The sequence below is a fragment of the Ovis aries genome, chromosome X, assembly GCF_016772045.2.
Source record: "Ovis aries strain OAR_USU_Benz2616 breed Rambouillet chromosome X, ARS-UI_Ramb_v3.0, whole genome shotgun sequence".
NCBI classification, from domain to species: Eukaryota; Metazoa; Chordata; class Mammalia; order Artiodactyla; family Bovidae; genus Ovis; species Ovis aries.
This window is the reverse complement of record NC_056080.1, coordinates 131,669,543-131,691,129: the sequence shown is the minus strand read 5'-3', so window position 1 is coordinate 131,691,129 and position 21,587 is coordinate 131,669,543. Positions and strand designations below refer to the sequence as shown.

Sequence of the window (21,587 nt, the reverse complement as noted above, 5' to 3'; positions counted from 1 at the left end):
GGGCTTAGTTGCTCTGTGGCAAGGCAGATTCTTAACCACTGAACCACCAGGGAAGCCCTGATCTAGAAATATTTACTACTCTCTTTGGATACAGTTTTTACTCTTTGGGATGGGAAGGAAGTCAGCATTAAAACTTGCTCAGGTTTCACCTTTGCTCATACCCCATGAGTCTGTGTAAAATTCCACACATTTAGAGGAAATGTGTTATTAGTTTTTAATTCCACTACTACATAACCCAGAAAGATTTTGGTCCAATTAATATACCCTTCCTTCGCTAGAATTCCTAATGGAACAATAGGTAGAACCCCTAACACCTTCTAATCAATGCATTATTACATACTTTAAGGAAATGAATAATCCTTGAATGAGTCTTAATTTTGAAGTATTAGATGAGTATAGTTCAAATAATGACATCAATCAGTACATTTAAAAAATTTTTATTTTTAGAGATTGAACAATGATTCATTGTAATTTTTCTGAATAAACAATTAGCAGTCTCAAAGATTATTTCAATAAAATTTAAAATTAGAGCACAGATTGCATACAAATTGATTTCAAATATGCAATTTTGAAAAGAACTGAAGAGTACTTAAAAGATCCAATGACATCAATCAATACATTTAAAATTTTTTAGAGATTGAACAATGATTCATTGCAGGTTTTCTGATAAAACAATTAGCAGTCTCAAAGATTATTTCAATAAAATTTAAAATTAGAGCACAGATTGCATACAAATTGATTTCAAATATGCAATTTTGAAAAGAACTGAAGAGTACTTAAAAGATCCAATGACATCAATCAATACATTTAAAATTTTTTAGAGATTGAACAATGATTCATTGCAGGTTTTCTGATAAAACAATTAGCAGTCTCAAAGATTATTTCTATAAAATTTAAAATCAGAGCACAGATTGAATACAAATCGATTTAAATAGGCACAGTTTTGAAAAGAACTGAAGAGTACTTAAAAGATCCCATTGAACTCATGTGGCATTATTCCTAGTTTAATTGATAGTGTCTCAGTTAAGTAAGTCCTGGCAGAAAACACTTATTGATTAATTATCTGGAAACTGGCAGCACTAAAATATTAAATTTATGCATTCATATGGTTTGTGTGTGTGCTTGTGTGTGTGCATGTATGATTTGTGCTTTGTCTAATCTACTATCTTAACAATTATCCTTTCTGTTTCCTGAGGTTCTTAACCTTACTTCAAAAGACCTAATCACACTGAACTTTCCTTGTCAGCTCTTTGCATATATCACATTTCTAGTTTTCAATGATTTCTTCTATTTCGGACAAGGGCTTTGGTGTAAAAACTAAAGTACACTAAAATAAACTGTACTCTGTCCCAATGCTACTTGCAAGCTGCCAGAACTTTCATGCTTCAACTCACAGGACTTGGGAATTTGGCTTTCCAGGAATCCCTGTCAATGCTTCTGTGATGAGCCAGGGCTTCCAGGTGCTGCTGCTACAAGGTGAGGTGTAGTTACAATTTTTTCTTTACTGTGCACTGACTATGAAATTCAATTGCTCCTTCATTTTATTGTTTCAGCTGGCAAAGGATGTAAAAATTCCAGATGGATTAAACATCTAAATTGGAAATATTCATTACCTACAAATGACTAAATATTTTCAGTCCTTCCTAAGTTGGCTATCCAACATCTAATCTCCCTTCTTAGTATGTACCTAGCTTCCTTTCCTCATTAGCACCTTATCATTTAACACTCAATTACACATTTGCAATCTCTCTTGCTTATTCACTTTGGGACACCTCTGTAGATGCAGTTCACTACTGTGTATATTTGCTAGAATGACAGCCACAGAGCACAATGGGAGTTGACATCCTAAAATAGTTTACTGTCTTACTGTGTTAAAAATATGATTTAAGAGAAAACTTATTTTTGAACCTTAACTGAGTAAATAATATGAAGAAAAAATGAATTTTTAAAAGACTTGATTCTACACGCTACTTAAATGAGAGAATTTTCTGAAATTCAAACATAGCAAGCTCCATCTGCTCAGCGATGAGGTACTTGCACAAAGTTCCCCATGGCCTTTTTGGTGTACAAATTAAAAAGGAAGACTAATTCTAAAGAAAGAATTTGACATAAAAGTTTGTTTTCTCTTTAAACTACTGCATTTAAAAAGTTATTTGAGTTGTAAACACTCAAGGATAAGCCAGTTTTAAGATCACATTATTGTGTCACAGTAACAAATGTGAATCACATTTATCTTTAATTCATGGATTCAGGTTCTCCTAAATTATCATTATTGAGCTATTACATTCTTGATAAAAGTTATTAGGAAAATCCAAATCATCATTCCTGGCACCTAGGTGCCAAGAAATAGTGTGCTATTATGAAATCACATATAGTTAGCTGCTTTTGTATTTTGGTTAACCAGGTAGTTTGAAAATTATTATCCCACTAGCACTGTCTTCAGATTTTAGAAGCAGAACTAGAGGAATTATAGTGAGGTATACTTTGTGGTAGTTCTGTTGCTTCCTTATTGCCCCAGAACTAACCATGGTATTGAGGATGGATATGCAGAAATGATGCTTTTCACCAGGTAGCAATTACCATAGGCGACCAAATGCCACCTATCTATGGCGTCTATAATATATAGGGGTAGTGGACTAGCATGATTCTTTTCACTGCTATAAATTTGCAGACCTAGGTATTGATTTAAGTTGTATTTTATTCCAAATCTTTCCTTTTAACCTATTACATTAAGTCTCTACATGTGGACTTATCACTTTTAGATTAATTTCTGATTTTACAGAAATAGAACCATGAAAAACACAAGTATTAGCGGTCAAAACTGTTTGTTGTTATATTTTGTTATTTTTGCTTAATAACTGGAGGGAAGTTTTCCTGTAGTTTAATCTGGGATCAGGAAAATACTTAAAGCTGTCTGATAGTCACATTGTTGGCCAGATAAGAATTTTGATAAATCAACCAATCTGTCTTTGGGATAGAACTTGACGCCTACTTTAAAGTATTAAAAAATACAACTTATTCTACAGTACATATGTATAGGAGTTCAGTCCTGTAATCAGGCTTGCAAGTGTATTATTTGGTGGTTCTTGTAGCTATTGCACATCTTTGGGGTTTCCGAGGAAAATCAATCATTTTAGGCTTTCTTCCTTTCTCCTCATCAGGAGAAAACCAGCTTAACATGGGATGAAAAGAACACAACTGGTCTCTAACCGGGGGCTTAACTGTCATGGAGCAATGAGGAAAAAGGGTGGCTTTTCCCCCTTTATCACTGTATTTTCTCCAGGCACGCAGGTTGTTCAGCCTTAGGTCTGGTTTATACCTAGTCCTTATTAATATCATTTCATAACCTAACCTTTGGTTCTTTCTAGGACTTGGCAAATCTGTATATGGTTTGTTGCTATTTTGATTTTTTTTCTGGGAAAAAAAAAAAAAACAAACCCTCATTCAGGGGCAACTCTTTTGAAAGCTGTTTGGAATCTAACTCATTACAGGTTTCTTAACTCCATGTTGTAAAATCCGAATATAGATACTGTCCAAACTGTCCAAAGAGTAATGTTTGAATTCACAGTAACAAAAGTTACAAAGTTTGTGCAAAAGACATTGTACACCATTGGAGTACATAGAGCTTGCTATAGTTAATTTTATATATAAAGCTGCATTTATCATTAAAACTATTCTGTGCTACATTAAAAGTAAAGTATCTGATTTAATTTTTCCCTACCAGTAAAAGTGAATGCTCATTTAATCTCAGAAATTAAAAAATGCAAATTGTATATTTATGATGCTTATAATCAGTATAATAAATCACTGGAAGCTTTTAAACACCATAATTGCTTTGGAGCTCTTCAAGTTTTCCAAGGGTCATGAAGTAAACCCGGCTGTGACGATTGCGCAGGATAGAGGTGAAGAAGAGCTTTAAAAAGAGAGAAAGAGACAATATCAGTAAATATTTAATAACTGCAAACTGATATTTGATAGGTACAACAATAATTTCAATTTATCTGTTATTAATCAATTTCAGAAAGAGATTTCCCTAAAGTCTACAAATTCAAATGAGTATGGATCCAAAATTATAATTTAAAAAGTACTTTTTACCATATTCTATATGACTGTACTTCATATAGTTTAAATAAAATTAAGTTTTTGTAGGTGACATTTATCTGCTAAATTTCTTGATTTGTTTAATTAACAATTTTCCTTTTCTATTAAAAAAATCTACTTTTACTTAAGTTAGCTTTCCTTTTACTTTTAATATATGGAAAATATCATATTATTTAGATGCAGTTCACGCTGCACTGATGCTTAAGTGGCCAGTGAAATTTTCTACTTGGTACAATTTTCTATTTCAGTGTAATAGACTGACATGAATAGATTGATATTATCAGCCAAACCAATTGACTTAGAGAGGAACATGTCGTGCAAATATGGTCTGGGCCATAAAGAAAATTAGGACAGTACAAGAGTATAAATAGCAAATAGAAGTATTCTTGACCAAGGTTTTTCAACATCCACAATGAATATACTTAGGAAGGTGTGTGACGTAATGATGAAAACACCACCAGCTACCCTTGACTTAACACCTTTTATGTGCCAGGCTGTCGACCTGTGAGATGCTTATTATATATACATTATTGATAATTTACAGAATTGTTCCAAGTTATTAATATTCCCATTTTTGAGATGAAAAAACTAAGGTTCAGAAAAACAAAGTCAAACTTCCAGGTTCTCACATGTAGTTAGAGCTGGGACTGCATCCTAGATGTACCTGATCTCAATCATTGGTTCTTGCATTATCTCTGTTTATATTGTAAACCAGTACCTTTTATTGATGCCCAGTGCTTTACCCTGTTGGTTCTGATAATTCAAATCCTCTGAAATTTCTTACAAATGTGAATGCTTCCTAGTCTTATTAGAATTACTTTTTCATTCTACTATTTCTCACAACATGTAGGGACTATTCTGATATCAAACAATTCATTTTTTCCATATAAACTATCTGAATTGGCTAAAATTGATCACATTACACAAATAATTGTCAAATATTGATTTCCTTTTTCTTTTCTGTAAAGTGGACATGAAGATTAAGTGTGATAGCCTCTTAAGCATTTAGCACAAACTCTACTATATGATTAGGTGTTCAACAAACATAATTAACTTTTTCCTTCTTCTGTTACTGGATTATGTTGAAAACTATAAAAGGCAGATCTACTCAAGCATTATCTTTCAAAATGTCATATTAATATGAATTTGAAAAGAACTACACATCACAGACAATAATGGAATTTGTAACAAATAGAGGCTGGTTTTGCTTTGAACACAATTAGAATTTTTACATTTTTGAAAATGATTTCTCTTGAAACCAAATTTCATCATTTACCAAATCAATGTTTCTAATGCAAATTGCAAATTTATTTTTATTATATTATTAATATGTCAATTTGGGAAATATAACATAAATATACTTATAGCCAGAAAGAAAACAATATAAATTTCCTCAGTTAATTTTCATTGCTTGCTTTACTTTTGCTCTAACTGGGGTATGTAAGCTATACCTTGTCACCTCGGGTACACAGAAATCTCAGCTTCTTAATCGATCTGCGCTTCAGTTCACTTTCCAGAACCCTTGACTGCGAAGAGCGGACTTCTATGGCCTTTTGGCCCCATCCTGTGGTTCTCTGTGAACACTCAAAAGCTACAATAAAAATTTAAAAATCAGAAAAACACAAAATATTTCTGCCAGTGATGGAAAATTATAATTACAGCTAATGTTTGATTATTAAGAGGGACATTATTACAGTTTGGATTAATACATTCTTATTTTCCTGCTTCAAAGTTGGTAGTTTGGCCATTATGCTGCTCAACAGAATGTTCAAGCTAGCTATCTACTCTCATCATTGTGATCAACTATTCACCATAGTGAATAACTAGATCTAAGTTAATTTTTGTATTTACATTCTCCAACACCACAGAAAAAGCTAAAGGTTAATATTAACCTCTTTGTATAAAATCAAATCTAGCCACAGGCATTATTTTATAATCTAGTTGGGGTACAATATCCTATATGGGTTTGTACTTGTGCTTAAGTGACTAAAATAAGTGTGCTAAAATAATGACTTTAGCAATTCTAATGTAATTCAATTAAGTATCATGTTATAAACAGAACTAAAGCTAATTTGACACTGTTAAGCCTTTCTCTTGCTCAGGAAATTTTTATTAAGATTAAAACTTTTGGGTCCTGCTTTATATTATTCAGTGACAATTAAGATTATGACAACTGCTTTAAAACAGAAAACCTAGTTATATAAATAGCCATATAATCAGCTGACACTGTAAGGTATTTTCTGACATGGTGAGCAGTATTTTTTTCAACAACTGCATACAGCAAAATTTATAAACTTCATGCACAGTCTACTTGCTGAGTCCACGTACACAGTTCATATGGCATTAAATAATTTATACCTTGATTCTAAAGCACATTAATTTGCCACTTAACCTAGGTACTGAGCTAGTTTGTATGAGATAGAATCCAATGATTTAGTTGGGAATGCTTAATGATACTTGCTATGATTGCTGCATCTCTATGTATTTGTTTGAAAATCCAAAGCAATGATCTTATTAGTGAGAACATTCATTATATCTAAAGGAAAATGTAAAATTTAGATTGGGGAAATCTGGATCTGGGTTAGTTTTAAATTTAAAAAGAAGTTGTGTTTAGACAAAAAAAGAGAGCAATTGATTTCCTTAATAGTAGAGTTATAAAGCAATCTTTACATGCTCTCAAATTACCCTTAATACCCAGACCGAAATATCTTCTCATAGTGCTCTAATTTATTTTACATTTAGAGAGATACTTTTCAATTTTAGTTACTTAAAATAGCTCTGTTTTAGGTTGGAAGTTGTCTTGCCTAAGGACAAGAACTGTAGCAGATGACTTTTTAAGATCTTTTTGATTCCTATCATTGTTTAGTGGCATAAATATAGGGGTTACATTTCCCATTTGGGCTAAATTTTCTTATTCTAATTTCTGATTAATAAATTGATCACAACCACTGTCAAAGTTAGAACAAGGCATATTCTCAGTTTCTTTTGCCCCAGATCTGTCAATTATATTGTAAGCATTTACCTCTTTTCACAAAATGGTTTTAAACCCTCTGTGAGTTCTTACCTTTTCGAAGGAACTGGAGGTTTTCAGGACATTCCTTAACACTACATATGCAAAAAGAAAGGATTCTGCAGATGCAATGCAATGTGCTATCATCCATAGTGAAAAAATGTCCATTAAAAAAGCTCTTTCAAACTCGTCCTTAAAGTCACATGTGGATCACATTTAGCCCTTTTATAGAGATTTCAAAAGCTTCTAACTTTTTATTCATAAACTGCTTTTCTCTCTGTCTCCCTTATCTTTCTGTCTTCTTCCTTTCCTTCCTTCCTTCCCCCGTCTATCTCTCTCCCCCTCTCCTTCTCCCTTTTCCTTTATTTGCTTCATTAAACTTATCCTCCTTCCAGGAACATTTCAACCAAATCATTCTACTCTAGTATTTTTGCCGTTTATATGCATTATTCTGTTTCCTATTTAGAATTATCTCTGTAGTCATCAAGCCTCAGAGACATGTACGAAAGATTCACGTTATTCAGATTTCCCAGATTGGCAGTCCTGTGCTGGTCAGAAAGAAAAAAATGTCCTGGTCTAATGAAGATGAGAAGGCAGTTTTCTTTGTGTTGCCATCTGGGTAGTACCTAAGAGCATTTCAGTCAGTCATATTTATCTGTTTTGTAAACGAAGGATGATGAAATCTTAGTGACAACCAATGAGTCACATATGCAGTTTATATTTGATTCTTCACAGGAATATTACTGGCTAAACAGAACACTATTGACTGTACAAAATGGAAATATTTTGCTCCTCTCTTATACTAGTTGGCACTCTCCTAAGATAAAGGTAAAACCCCCAAATCAATGTTATGGAATGAAGCATTTTCAACATCTGTGTAAAATCTGCAAGCGAAAGGAGTTAAATAAAATGATAGATTATTATAGAAAATAATCACTTTCCTATTTTAATTACATGATTATTGAAAATGAACTACTAAGACAGCCAAAATCAGTCTCTTTGTGGTAGCCTTGTGAAATCAATAAGCATAAGAAAAACATATACATTATCTTACAAGGGAATAAGTATGCAGTACCCCAAATTAACCCTAGGTGCCTTGAGAAAAAGTGACACTTTAGGAAATAGAAGCTTTTCTGGGATCATCTGAAAGGAGAAAAATTTTCCACATACCTACGGAGGATGGTATGTCTTTCCACACATCAAGGATATTCTTGAAGAGTTGTTCATTTGCTTCCACGGAAAGGGATTCAGCATTGAAGGTGAGCATCATGCCAATTCCCAAGGAATCAGGTAAAATGATGATATTCTGTGGTACAATGATTTCCAGGGGCCGGAATTATGTTTCATAAGGATTTATATGCCCAACATTTTATCACTACTACTTTAAGAGAAGCAGCTTGGCTGAACAATAAAGGCCAAAGAGGGCTTCAAAGTACAGAGAGGAGAGAAATTTCTGTCTTAGTACTAAACAGCATGCTATCCAACGCTTGAGAAGAGCTTTCCCCATGTCATAAGGTTGTTATTGTTTAATATTCTCCTATATTTTTAGGAGAAAAATAATATATGTAAAAAGCAGAATATATTTCTAACAGAGAAATTTGTTGAAATTTCACCAAGTATTATGTATAATGATAGAAGAAACATCACTTGTTTGATTTCAGATTCATTTTAGCACACTAATGAATACTAAATTTAGTAAGGAATGAACCAAGTAACAAATATAAAATCACTGGTTATCATTCAATTCATTCAAATCAGAAATAGAAAATTAACTTTAAAATAGCTTGAGCTTAAATATTTACAAGGAACAGCCTTATAATATGTTTCACTGCTTGAAATGTAACAGTCATCCTCCCTTCAAAAAATTATAGAATTTATTATCTAATTTACATAATCTTAAAATATCTTCAATTCAGAGAGGTATTAGGTGATGAAATACTAAGAAATATCTAACAATTTCTCAATTTCATGATGCATAAAACAATGTGACAAAACTTGCCCAAACTATAGACATTGTCACGTTACTCATATTTCCCTTAAAAATGAACAATCAGTTCCTCTTATCATGTCTCCAATTTAGCAATTTAAGGGAAAAAATGTCAGAAACTATACTTGCCAAACCCAGCGCACTCAGGCCAAGTGCTTGTGGCCATGCCTCAGTCTCAGCAACAACAATTCTTAAAACTAAAATGGGGATCCAGAGGCGAAAAGCAATTTTAATGCGTTCCCTGGGCACTCTCATGAGCAACTGAATCAGAAAAGAGATGAAGGAAGAGAGAAAAAGAAATTGCAAGAAAAAAGGTTGTCTCAAAAAATTTGTTTGGAAAAGAGCTTAGCTGCTGTAAATCCAGAAAGCACCAGAGGTAATTCTCTTGCTTCTCAGATGATTCCTGAAGTAATCAGATATTCTTTTAGCACACATAGCTCCCTTGTAGCTTTATAGCTTTTGTAATCTAGCACTGTTGGAAAAATTATTTTTAGTACATCCTGTTTCAGAAGACACTCCTCCTTTATATTAGAGTCCTTTCTCTTTTAATGGGTCAAGACACTAGGGCATTTAGCTAAAAATTCTATTTTTGAATTCAGTTAAGGTATCCTAATTAGGCCAGAAAATGATTTAAAAAAATCTTCTTCTCTCATTGTTTCCATAATAATTAACAGGTTGCTTGAAAAGAAAGTAATTCTTCTTGCCTAGTAGTCAAGTTGAACACAGAATTCAATCTTCCTGAATGACTTTTCAAATAAATATAAACTTGGATCAATACTGAGGTTTTCAATAATGCATGATGTGATGTAAAAAAGTAAGATGCAGGAAGTGATGGAAGACATTCCAAGTGAAGAGTACTATAATATTTATACTAAAACTAACCTGAACTCATATTTAAGTGGCTTTGGCTGGGGCTCGGTTCAGTGTTTTAAACAGTGATTTCTATATAATCATAGGTGACAACAGAATGATCATCTAGTTAGATTGTTAAATCTGACCAAAACTTGAAAAAACAGCCTCCATTAATGATCTGACAACTGTTCTGTGTAATCTGTCAGAGATATACAAGATAACTCTGAAAGCTGTGGAGAATATCACATTACTACAGTGACTCAGAAGTACAAAAAAGTTCTCTCCTGGACTTTTGTATAACACTAAACTGTTAAAACTTTAGTGTCTGACAAAATGGGGAATTTAAAAAGATTTGCTGACTCATCTCTTCCTTTGTAATATAATTTTCAATAGGAAAAAACGTCATTTCTACCATTAAATGTATATTGTGTGTGTGAGTGTGTGAGATATTATGTTATGTTTGAGCTCTTTATATAAATGGTGTGTATAGAATTTTTTAAAACTATCCATATTTTAGATGCTGTGCCATATTTTCATGTTTATAATTATTTGAGTTGAGAGTTGATATGCATTAGCTTTTAAAGTGTTGAATCCTTTGATCAGAAATTCTAAGTACAAAGTATACTATAAGAGAATACTTTATGATAACTTGCTATATATCATAGTTAAATCTGGATAAAGAAAGGGCATATACATAATAATGCATAATGAGATGCAGAGAACTAAAAGTAAGGGTTGTAAACTCATATGCCTAACAGGGCCAGTTATTATAAACACATAAATATGGATGGATACAGAATGCATAGCATATGTTCCATCTAAAAGTGGGCAGGCACCAATTGGTTCCAGTTGATTATGGCCAGATAGTAATGTTGGATCATTGGTTTTTCAATAGAAATCCAGATTTTAAGTGAAAACTAGGGATTCAGTTCAGTTCAGTCACTCAGTCGTGTCCGACTCTTTGCGACCCCATGAATTGCAGGACGCCAGGCCTCCCTGTCTATCACCAACTCCAGGAATTCACTCAAACTTATGTCTGTCGAGTCGGTGATGCCATCCAGCCATCTCATCCTCTGATGTCCCCTTCTCCTCCTGCCCTCAATCCCTCCCAGCATCAGAGTCTTTTCCAATGAGTCAACTCTTCGCATGAGGTGATTCATTTAAAAACAAATACAAAACATCACTGTGCCAGACAAAGTCTATCTGCAGAACAGACTTAGCACTCTGGACTAAGAAACCACCAGTGATTTTTGTTTATCCATTACTACCTTCTGGCACTCAATACTTACCTTTTAGGTCTCAGTTCTAATATAGATATTGGTACTCGTATTTTTAAACCTTTTAAGAGTTTCACAGTTGGAAATACTCAAATTGTGTTATACAATAATTTCTAGGGATCTTACGTTATTTGGCAGGGTCACATCAGACATAACCTCAGATTCTGCATCAATGATGTGATATCCATCTGCTGAGCTGAAGAAAATCTTTAGTCTTTTTTCAGAACCAATAGCCAGGTCAACTGTCACTGGCTTATGACCAAGTGTTGGAAACACCTGTAGGTATAAAACCAAATATGGCCAAAAGGCCAAAAATGAAACTCTGTCTAAGGTGAAAATTCTCCCGCCCGTTTGCTTAACAGGTGTGTAGAACCCAGAATGATTTTTAAAATTACATAATATATTTAGAGACCTATGTATTACAACTTTTCTTAGCTCTGTTAACTCAACAAGGACAATTATATTTAGGTTCTAAATATTGAGTTTTCCTTCAAAGGCCAAATCTTCAAAAATCATAAGAGTCTTATATGGCCTTGTATTCTCTGTGCTGTCTTTAAATTCCTTGCCTTGAGCTTCAGCAAATGAAGGAGCTCATCTGGTCTCTTAAACCGGTTTGCTGGATCAGCTGCCTGTATTTTTGCCAGTATTCGTATATAGGCTTCATAGGACATGTAGTCTCCTTCGGAGTCTGCTGATTGATCAATGCACACTTGGTAGGGAATGAGAAAGGCCAGACATGTTAACCTGCCATAGACTGGGTGTACTCTAGGCTCTTATGGTTCCTAGTCCAAGGAAACAAAAAGCCAAACAGGATACACTGCCAAGTTCAGGTCACAGTAGAGGACTGGGCATCACAGGTTTCACCATACTGAACTCATGTGGTGGGATTCAAGAACTGGAGTGAGGACTTAGACAAGGAACTGTGTATCAGGCCAGACAGACTGTTGGTACTTACCTTCTTTGCTTCCCAGCTCCATACCAGGCAGCTCTAACCAATCAGCAGACACCCAGGAACAAACCCATATCCAAATACTGACAACTGACCCAATGCCCAATTTAGGGAGATCAGATCAGGGATATGATTTGTGTCAGGACAGGCCCAGACTATCTATATAGTAGTCTGTGCTATTTATAAAAGAACATATTTATTGTACAAATGGCTCAGCCGGTAAAGAATCTGCCCACAATTTGGGAGACCTGGGTTCGATCCCTGGGTTGGGAAGATCCCCTGGGGAAGGGAAAGGCTACCCACTCCAGTCGTCTGGCCTGGAGAACTCCATGGACTGTATAGTCCATGGGGTCACAAAGAGTCAGACACGACTGAGCGACTTTCACTTTCAGACATTTGAGGAGCAGTCATAAACATTAACCCATCTATATTGTACGCATGTGATGTTTTAGCCTATAAAATATAATATGTAAACAGATCCTAGCCTAAGTTATGATTGTATTTCATGAATACCTTGCTGGGGTCTATCACAATGTATCCCTATCAGTGCTTTGAAAAACTCCATGGACCAACCAGTTCAAAATCTCCTAGGATGTTTGCTAAAAATATAGATTCCCCAGGCCCCACTCCAAACCCACTAATTTGGCGTAGAGTTGCGTCTGGGCTCTAAACTTTTAACAAATGCTTCAGATGATTCTAAGGAGCTACTGGACTCTATGTAGTACCACTGGTTCATGAATCAGTCTTTATTAATACAGAATAAATACAGAATAATACTATTTATGTTGAGTTCTGAAGCACTGTAAAAAAGATAATAAAGATAAAAATAGTCTCCAGTTTATGAAATGTGATTAAAAATCATCAGCAACTTAATTGTTTGGGACACTAAATGGTTACCTTATGAGGCTGATCCATAGAAGTTCAGTTAAACCAAAATAAGGGTGGAAACAGTACTCGTAATCCAAATAAGCCTAACCAGCATTCCTTGTAATAGTTCTAGAGAGAAATGTGTTTAGAGATCCAGTTTGGAAGGAATATAGAGCCACCCTTTCCTCCCCACCCCCAGCTAGTACAGTCCTGGCCATGAGAGCAAAGGCCTTCTTTCCCTTCATTCCTCTACCAGGGGGTTCCCCACTCTGCCACTGCCACACCTTTCCTTACCTTCCCTCTGCTCTCCACCCCCCACTAAGAGAGAACAGGGACTTTCTCAGCTTCAAGTCATTGGGGTGGCACCCAAAGCTTGTGTTTGTGGCTTCAGAAGAGGAGTTATTCATGTTAGCTACAGGAATTAGGAGTGAGGAGCTGGTAGGAAGTTCCTGTAAGGGGAGGGGTCAGGGATTTCCCTCACATTCTCCCTTGGTTTGGTGCCTGTGAATTGTCTAGAAAAGGGTTAAATGATAATTATTGACATGGTCTTTTCAAATTACATTAACTGTAGAAGAATAGCATCTATATATCTCCTACTATATTCCAAATACTGTTCTGTTTACAATTTCTCAAAAGAAAGCCCAGTGAAAATGGAGACCACTCACTTTAATGGCAGTGCTTTCATCAAAGGACTTCCGTGCCCATGCATACAGGTGAATCGATGATTTCAAAGCAATTGCAATATATGTTGTTTCTTCATGTTGGACTACAATGATAAAATACAAAGAAGTAACAATGCCACAGGGTTAACAAGAACACTCAAGTATTTGTATTTGTTGTTAAAAATGTCATAACAATGACAATTAAGAAGGCAATAGCATCCAGAGTGATTTATGGATTTGAATATGCAATCTCTAAAATCCCAATGGCCCCCTATGCATAAACAGAAGTGCTGATTAAAATTCACATGGAAGTGGAAGAGGCCAAATGCTCTTGAAAATAAAAAACAATGTTGGATGACTCACAGTTCCCAGTTTCTTAACTTATTATAAACTATAATGATCAAAGCAGGGTAGTACTGCCATAAGGATAGGCATATAGATCAATGGAGTAGAACTGAATGTCTATAAATAAAGTACATTTATGGTCATGGTGCCAAGAATATTTAATAGAGAAACAATAATTTCTTCATCAAATGGTACTGAGACAACTGAATATCTACACATTAAAAAATGAACTGGATGTCTTACCTTAATCCATATATACAATAATTAACTTGAAATAGATCAAAGACCTAAATGTAAGAGCTAAAACTATGAAGCTCTTAAAAGCAAATAAACCTTCATGGTAATAGATTCTCATGTTTGACACCAAAGCATAAACAACAAAAAAAGAAAGCTAAATTGGGTTTCATTAAAATTCACTCTTCTATGTATCAAAGGAAACTATCAAGAGAGTGAAAAGACAAAGTATGGAACAGGAATAAATATTTCCAAATCATATATCTGTAAGGGTCTAGTATCCAGAATATATAAAAAACACAACTCAATAACAAAAATATAAATAACCCAAGGGAGATATACAAATGGCCAATAAACTCTTGAGTGCTCAACAACATTATTCATGAGGGAAATGCAAATCAAAACTATAATATGATGCCACTTTACACCTACTTGGACGGTTAGAACCAGAAGAAAGACATTTTAAGCAATGAATTTATAATGGATAAACAAAAGATGAACTATTTATACAATGCAATAAAAAGGAATACTGATACATGTTGTACTGGTTATAACATGGATGAACCTTGAAAACATTATGGTATGTGACAGAAGCTTGTCACAAAAGATCATATGATGTATAATTCCATTTATGTAAATCGTGGAGAAAAGACAAATCTATAGCAGAGAAAGTAGATCAGTAGCTTCTTAAGATTATGAAGGGAATAAGGTAAGAGGAATTAAATGTGCAGTGATTGCTAATGGCTATGACGTTTCTTGTTAGAATGATGAAAATCAGATCATGGTGATGGTTACACAACTCTACAAACATACTGCAACTCACTTAATTGTACCCTTTAATTGGGTGTATTTTATGGAATATAAATTATTTCAATAGAGCTTTTTTATTAAAGAAAGAAAAAGTTTATAAAAAGTATATATTTGCCCTTGGCCAGACCTTCTGGCTCTTACGAAATATGTTGTCCTACTTCTAGATTTATGTTTGTGCTAAATCCCTCTTCTTTGGCAGAGATACTGCTGCTGTCTTCTCTAGCCAGACTTCATCTAAGACTAATATATTAGAATTCTCTCTCTCCTTTCCTTTCCCTTCCTCTCTCATTCTCTCTCACTCTGTATCTCTTCCTCTCTGAGTCTGGCCTCTCTTTCTTTCTTTTTTTAACTGTTCAGAAGTAGGTCAAAGAATTACGATTAATAAATCCCCCAACAAGCAAACAAATTCTCTTTTAAGCAAATAATGCTGATAATTTTAATATATGGCAGTAATTGGTATCAGTCCATTATTTTGTGGACCTTGGAAGGCTAAGAAAATACAATGCAAGTATGTTTATGTTGTTATTCTCCTTTGGTAAGGAACTACTGTTCCACTCGTCAGTAGGACAAGTGTTATTAGAGAGCTGGGATGGATTGGAATGCAATCAGCCAGGAAAAGTAGACTAAACTAGTCCATCTGTTTCACAAACGCACAGGACTATCTTTGCAAGGTTGACTATCTTTGTAAACTCTCTCTTAGTGAACTAAAAATTTGATAAGTTAGTAAGAGGTACTTCTGCTATATCAACTTCTGGGTTGACATCTGAGAATATTAAAGTAGTGATACACAAAACTAGAAGAAAATAGTATATTTATTTAATACTTAAGTTGTCTGGGCACTCATTTCTACCTTTATTTGTGTGTATGTATTATATGCAGAGTACATCATGAGAAACGCTGGGCTGGAAGAAGCACAGGCTGCAATCAAGATTGCCGGGAGAAATATCAATAACCTCAGATATGCAGATGACACCACCCTTATGGCAGAAAGTGAAGAGGAACTAAAAGCCTCTTGATGAAAGTTAAAGTGGAGAGAGAAAAAGTTGGCTTAAAGCTCAACATTCAGAAAATGAAGATCATGGCATCTGGTCCCATCATTTCATGGGAAATAGATGGGGAAACAGTGGAAACAGTGTCAGACTTTATTTTTTTGGGCTCCAGAATCACTGCAGATGGTGACTGCAGCCATGAAATTAAAAGACGCTTACTGCTTGGAAGAAAAGTTATGGCTAACCTAGATAGCATATTGAAAAGCAGAGACATTACTTTTCCAACAAAGGTCCGTCTAGTCAAGGCTATGGTTTTTCCAGTGGTCATGTATGGATGTGAATGGATGTGAGAGTTGGACTGTGAAGAAAGCTGAGTGCCGAAGAATTGATGCTTTTGAACTGTGGTGTTGGAGAAGACTCTTGAGAGTCCCTTGGACTGCAAGGAGATCCAACAAGTCCATTCTGAAGGAGATCAGCCCTGGGATTTCTTTGGAAGGAATGATGCTAAAGCCGAAACTCCAGTACTTTGGCCACCTCATGCAAAGAGTTGACTCATTGGAGAAGACTCTGATGTTGGGAGGGATTAGGGGCAGGAGGAGAAGGGGATGAACAAGGATGAGATGGCTGGATGGCATCACTGACTCGATGGACGTGAGTCTGAGTGACCTCCGGGAGTTGGTGATGGACAGCGAGGCCTGGCGTGCTGCGATTCATGGGGTCGCAAAGAGTCAGACACGACTGAGTGACTGAACTGAACTAAACTGACTGATGTATGTATATGGGCTTCCCTGGTGGCTCAGATGGTAAAGCATCTGCCTGCAATGCGGGAGACTTGGGTATGATCCCTGGGTTAGGAAGATCCCCTGGAGAAGGAAATGGCAACCCACTCTAGTACTCTTGCCTGGAGAATTTCACGGGTGGAAGAGCCTGGTAGGCTACAGTACATGGCATCACATATGTATACATATATGAAACCTATCCTGGGAATGCCTCTTAGTATGCAGAATAGAAATGGTCAGTCAGGATAAAAATATCCTGCCACAACTCATATTATGTGATTCCAACTATCTCTTACCTAAGCCACTAGTTCTGACTGATAGACAATTAGTAAAGAGGAAAGAAGGATAAAAGGCTAAGAGTAGAGGGGATTTGCTTCAGAAATAGAAAGAATGGGAAAGCATTACTTCCAAGTTGTTGAGAGATGACAGCAGGAGTCTGAGACCCTGGATTTGTTACTCCATTCCACAGTGGATGGTTGTGAAGACACAGGGGATATGAAAACACACTAATCAGACAGGAAATATTTTGCAATTATACTCATGAATATCATAAGTGGGAATGAGAGCCAGCAGATAATTGATAAATTTGCTTTTTGACTCATGGTAGAGTTTCTTGGTCAGCATTAAGAGGGATTTTCCAAGTTTTAAAAAAGGAATCATTATGGGATTCTATTTTATTGCTGCTCCAAGGAAAGACAATGTCATATAAATCTCCTTACAGGTTATTGAAGACACATAAACATTTATACAATTGAAGTTAAATAGAAGCAGGAAGAAACACCAGTTAATGTGAACTAATTAGAGTGAGTGGGAAGGGAAGAAAGGAGAAAAAGTAAACCAAATTTAACTTCAACAGCTATTTCAGTCAATCAATATTTTTTCAATAACAGCCATTATTGTGACATAAAAGGCTTGAAAGATGTCTCAGAGAAATTTACTCATTTTTGTAGTTGAAGTTGCAAATGTTTTCCTTTCTCTGCTTTCCTTTCACAAGAATGTACTTCACCAAATGAAGGGAGGCAAAATTTATATAGCTGAGGTAAATGGCAACATATTCCAGTATTCTTGCCTGGGAAATTCGAAGGACTAGGGAGCCTGGAAGGCTACAGTCCAAGAGGTCACAGAAGAGTTGGACATGGCAATGACTAAACAACAGCAAAAGCAAATGTTAAATGAGACTTACGGACACTGAAGTGTTCACAGCCTGTCAGCTTATCAATGGCTTTGCAGGCTTCTTCTGTTTTGAGCATTTCCTCTTGTCTTCTTTTACTTTCTGGATCATCATTCAGAATCTTATTTCTCAGCCAGGTCAAATGATACACTCGAAGTCTGTTCTTACGGCCTGATAGATAAGGAAAGACACAGTGTTTTAATTCAGTCTATTTTTTTTACATATTAGAAGAACAAAAAAAGGTAAAGGAATTTTATCTTTTTAATCAAATCTTTTAATTAAAGTAAAAAGCACTTTTAAAAAACTATACTGCATTGGGTCTCCCCTTTAGAGTTTGGAAATATGATAGCAAAGTTTCTTTTAGTCTCTCACTTCCAAGATAGCTGAAGTGTCTACCAGTTATCAAAGTAGAAGTGAATGGACAATACTTTTTGGAACACGTTAAGACTACTACTGTGTGGGCAACAGAATTACCATCCATTCATTTGTACTTTAGCTTTCTATCTAAGCCATGACTTTTTTGAGACTCAGAGACCTAGAAGCTATCTCTGGTAGTGTGCATATATGAGAAGATACGTCTGGTGTATTGACTGTTAGGCGTCCTCAGCTAGTGAGATGGGTCTCTTTCTCTGTACTCTTTCATTCCAGTAAACTTACAAAGAAATCGAACGGTTTATTATTTTTTCTCAGCCTAATCTATCTTTAATGTTATTTTTCTAATTGGCAGTCAGTTACTCAGTTCAGGCACTCAGTCACACTTGACACTTTGCGACCTCATGAATCGTAGCACACCAGGCCTCCCTGTCCATCACCAACTCCCGGAGGTCACTCAGACTCACGTCCATTGAGTTGGTGATGCCATCCAGCCATCTCATCCTCTGTCATCCCCTTCTCCTCCTGCCCCCGATCCCTCCCAACATCAGAGTCTTTTCCAATGTATCAACTCTTTGCATGAGGTGGCCAAAGTACTGGAGTTTCAGCTTTAGCATTATTCCTTCCAAAGAAGTCCCAGGGCTGATTTCCTTCAGAATGGACTTGTTGGATCTCCTTGCAATCCAAGGGACTCCTCAAGAGTCTCCTCCAACACCACAGTTCAAAAGCATCAATTCTTTGGCACTCAGCTTTCTTCACAGTCCAACTCTCACATCCATACATGACCACTGGAAAAACCATAGCCTTGACTAGACAGACCTTTGTTGGAAAAGTAATGCTTTTGAATATGCTATCTAGGTTGGTCATAACTTTTCTTCCAAGCAGTAAGCGTCTTTTAATTTCATGGCTGCAGTCACCATCTGCAGTGATTCTGGAGCCCAAAAAAATAAAGTCTGACACTGTTTCCACTGTTTCCCATCTATTTCCCATGAAATGATGGGACCAGATGCCATGATCTTCGTTTTCTGAATGTTGAGTTTTAAGCCAACTGTTTCACTGTCCTCTTTCACTTTCATCAAGAGGCTTTGTAGTTCCTCTTCACTTTCTGCCATAAGGGTGGTGTCATCTGCATATCTGAGGTTATTGATATTTCTCCCAGCAATTTTGATTCCAGCTTGTGCTTCTTCCAGCCCAGCATTTCTCATGATGTACTCTGCATAGAAGTTAAATAAGCAGGGTGACAGTTTACAGCCTTGATGTACTCCTATTCCTATTTGGAACCAGTCTGTTGTTCCATGTCCAGTTCTAACTGTTGCTTCCTGACCTGCATACAAATTTCTCCAGAGGAAGGTCAGGTGGTCTGGTATTCCCATCCCTTTCAGAATTTACCACAGTTTATTGTGATCCACACAGTCAAAGGCTTTGACATAGTCAATAAAGCAGAGCTAGATGTTTTTCTGGAACTCTCTTGCTTTTTTGATGATCCAGCGGATGTTGGCAATTTGATCTCTTGTTCCTCTGCCTTTTCTAAAACCAGCTTGAACATCTGGAAGTTCACGGTTCACGTATTGCTGAAGCCTGGCTTGGAGAATTTTGAGCATTACTTTACTATCATGTGAGATGAGTGCAATTGTGTGGTAGTCTGAGCATTCTTTGGCATTGCCTTTCTTTGGGATTGGAATGAAAAACTGACCTTTTCTAGTCCTGTGGCCACTTGCTGAGTTTTCGAAATTTGCTGGCATATTGAGTGCAGCACTTTCACAGCATCATCTTTCAGGATTTGAAGTAGCTCAACTGGAATTCCATCACTTCCACTAGCTTTGTTCGTAGTGATGCTTTCTTTCTTTTTAATATAAATTAATTTATTTTAATTGGAGGTTAATTACTTTACAATATTGTATTGGTTTTGCCATACATCAACATGAATCTGCCACAGGTATACATGTGTTCCCCATCCTGAACCCCCTTCCCTCCTCCCTCCCCGTACCATCCCTCTGGGTCGTCTAAGTCCACCAGCCCCAAGCATCCAGTATCATGCATCAAACCTGGACTGGCGATTCGTTTTTTATATGATATTATACATGTTTCAATGCCATTCTCCCACATCATCCCACCCTCTCCCTCTCCCACAGAGTCCAAAAGACTGTTCTATACATCTGTGTCTCTTTTGCTGTCTCACATATGCTTTCTAAGGCCCACTTGACTTCACATTCCAGGATCTGGCTCTAGGTGAGTGATCACACCATCGTGATTATCCAGTCATGAAGATCTTTTTTGTACAGTTCTGTGTGTTCTTGCCACCTCTTCTTAATATCTTCTGCTTCGGTTAGGTCCATACCATTTCTGTCCTTTATCGAGCCCATCTTTGCATGAAATGTTCCCTTGGTATCTCTAATTTTCTTGAAGAGATCTCTAGTCTTGTTTTCCTCTATTTCTTTGCATTGATTGCTGAGGAAGGCTTTCTTATCTCTTCTTGCTATTTCTAATTGTAAATCCCATCAAATTCTTACAGTTCTTTCAGAAAAACAAGCCATTATTAATCACACATTTATTTTCATATATAGTGACTTTATAGTCAGTTTTAGACTATAAGATTTCTAGGCCCAACAATAAGATTCTTATTCATGTAATCTTAAACATATTTTTACACATTTTTTAGCAGTGTTAGAATTTAAGTATCTATATCTATTGTCATTCTGTTCTCAAATAATAAATTTGAGCTCCAAACTATCAGGTATCTTTCTATACTAACATTCTCTGTACTATCTGATGCAAAAATAATCCACATTTAAGAGAAACTTCAGCAATAAAAAGAGAATATTTGGGTTAGAGAAAGCTGGATAAAAAGAAATCTGTTATCCAGATGTGCAGCCTGCAAGCCATCCAGATGTATTCAAAAGTTAAATGTTGCTTCCGTGTGCCTCAAACAATTATAAATGAATGGCCAAGAAAAACGATTTAAAAAATCATGATACTTTGGTATATTTTTCTAGGGGATTTTCTCTAATCAAAACTTAAAGCAACATTAATCATATTTAGGACTATACATAATCATTTATTAATGTGCAATATCATATTAGGTATAGACAGGAAGTATAGAAGCACATAAAAATTACTGTGATTAGTATCATTTTATTCTACAGTTAAAACATTTAACATTTTTCCCAATCTTTCAAGAATAG

At 35.7% G+C, this 21,587-nt stretch overlaps 1 protein-coding gene across 2 annotated transcripts in view; it reads right to left on the bottom strand.

Annotated features, from left to right (window-relative positions):
- Positions 1 to 421: 421 nt before the first annotated feature.
- Positions 422 to 21,587, bottom strand: part of NRK (Nik related kinase) — a 126,030-nt gene continuing 104,864 nt past the window's right edge. Inside the window, exons 23-29 of one of the 2 annotated variants that reach the window (XM_060407889.1) lie at positions 18,046 to 18,204; positions 13,705 to 13,809; positions 11,794 to 11,936; positions 11,354 to 11,503; positions 8,282 to 8,417; positions 5,553 to 5,692; positions 422 to 3,913 (exon numbers count right to left, since the gene is read on the bottom strand). In XM_060407889.1, the coding sequence (XP_060263872.1) occupies positions 3,818 to 3,913; positions 5,553 to 5,692; positions 8,282 to 8,417; positions 11,354 to 11,503; positions 11,794 to 11,936; positions 13,705 to 13,809; positions 18,046 to 18,204 (929 nt within the window). In that variant the 3' untranslated portion in view covers positions 422 to 3,817. The remainder of the gene's footprint in view (positions 3,914 to 5,552; positions 5,693 to 8,281; positions 8,418 to 11,353; positions 11,504 to 11,793; positions 11,937 to 13,704; positions 13,810 to 18,045; positions 18,205 to 21,587) is intronic. The other variant, XM_042241688.1, reaches the window with a different exon arrangement.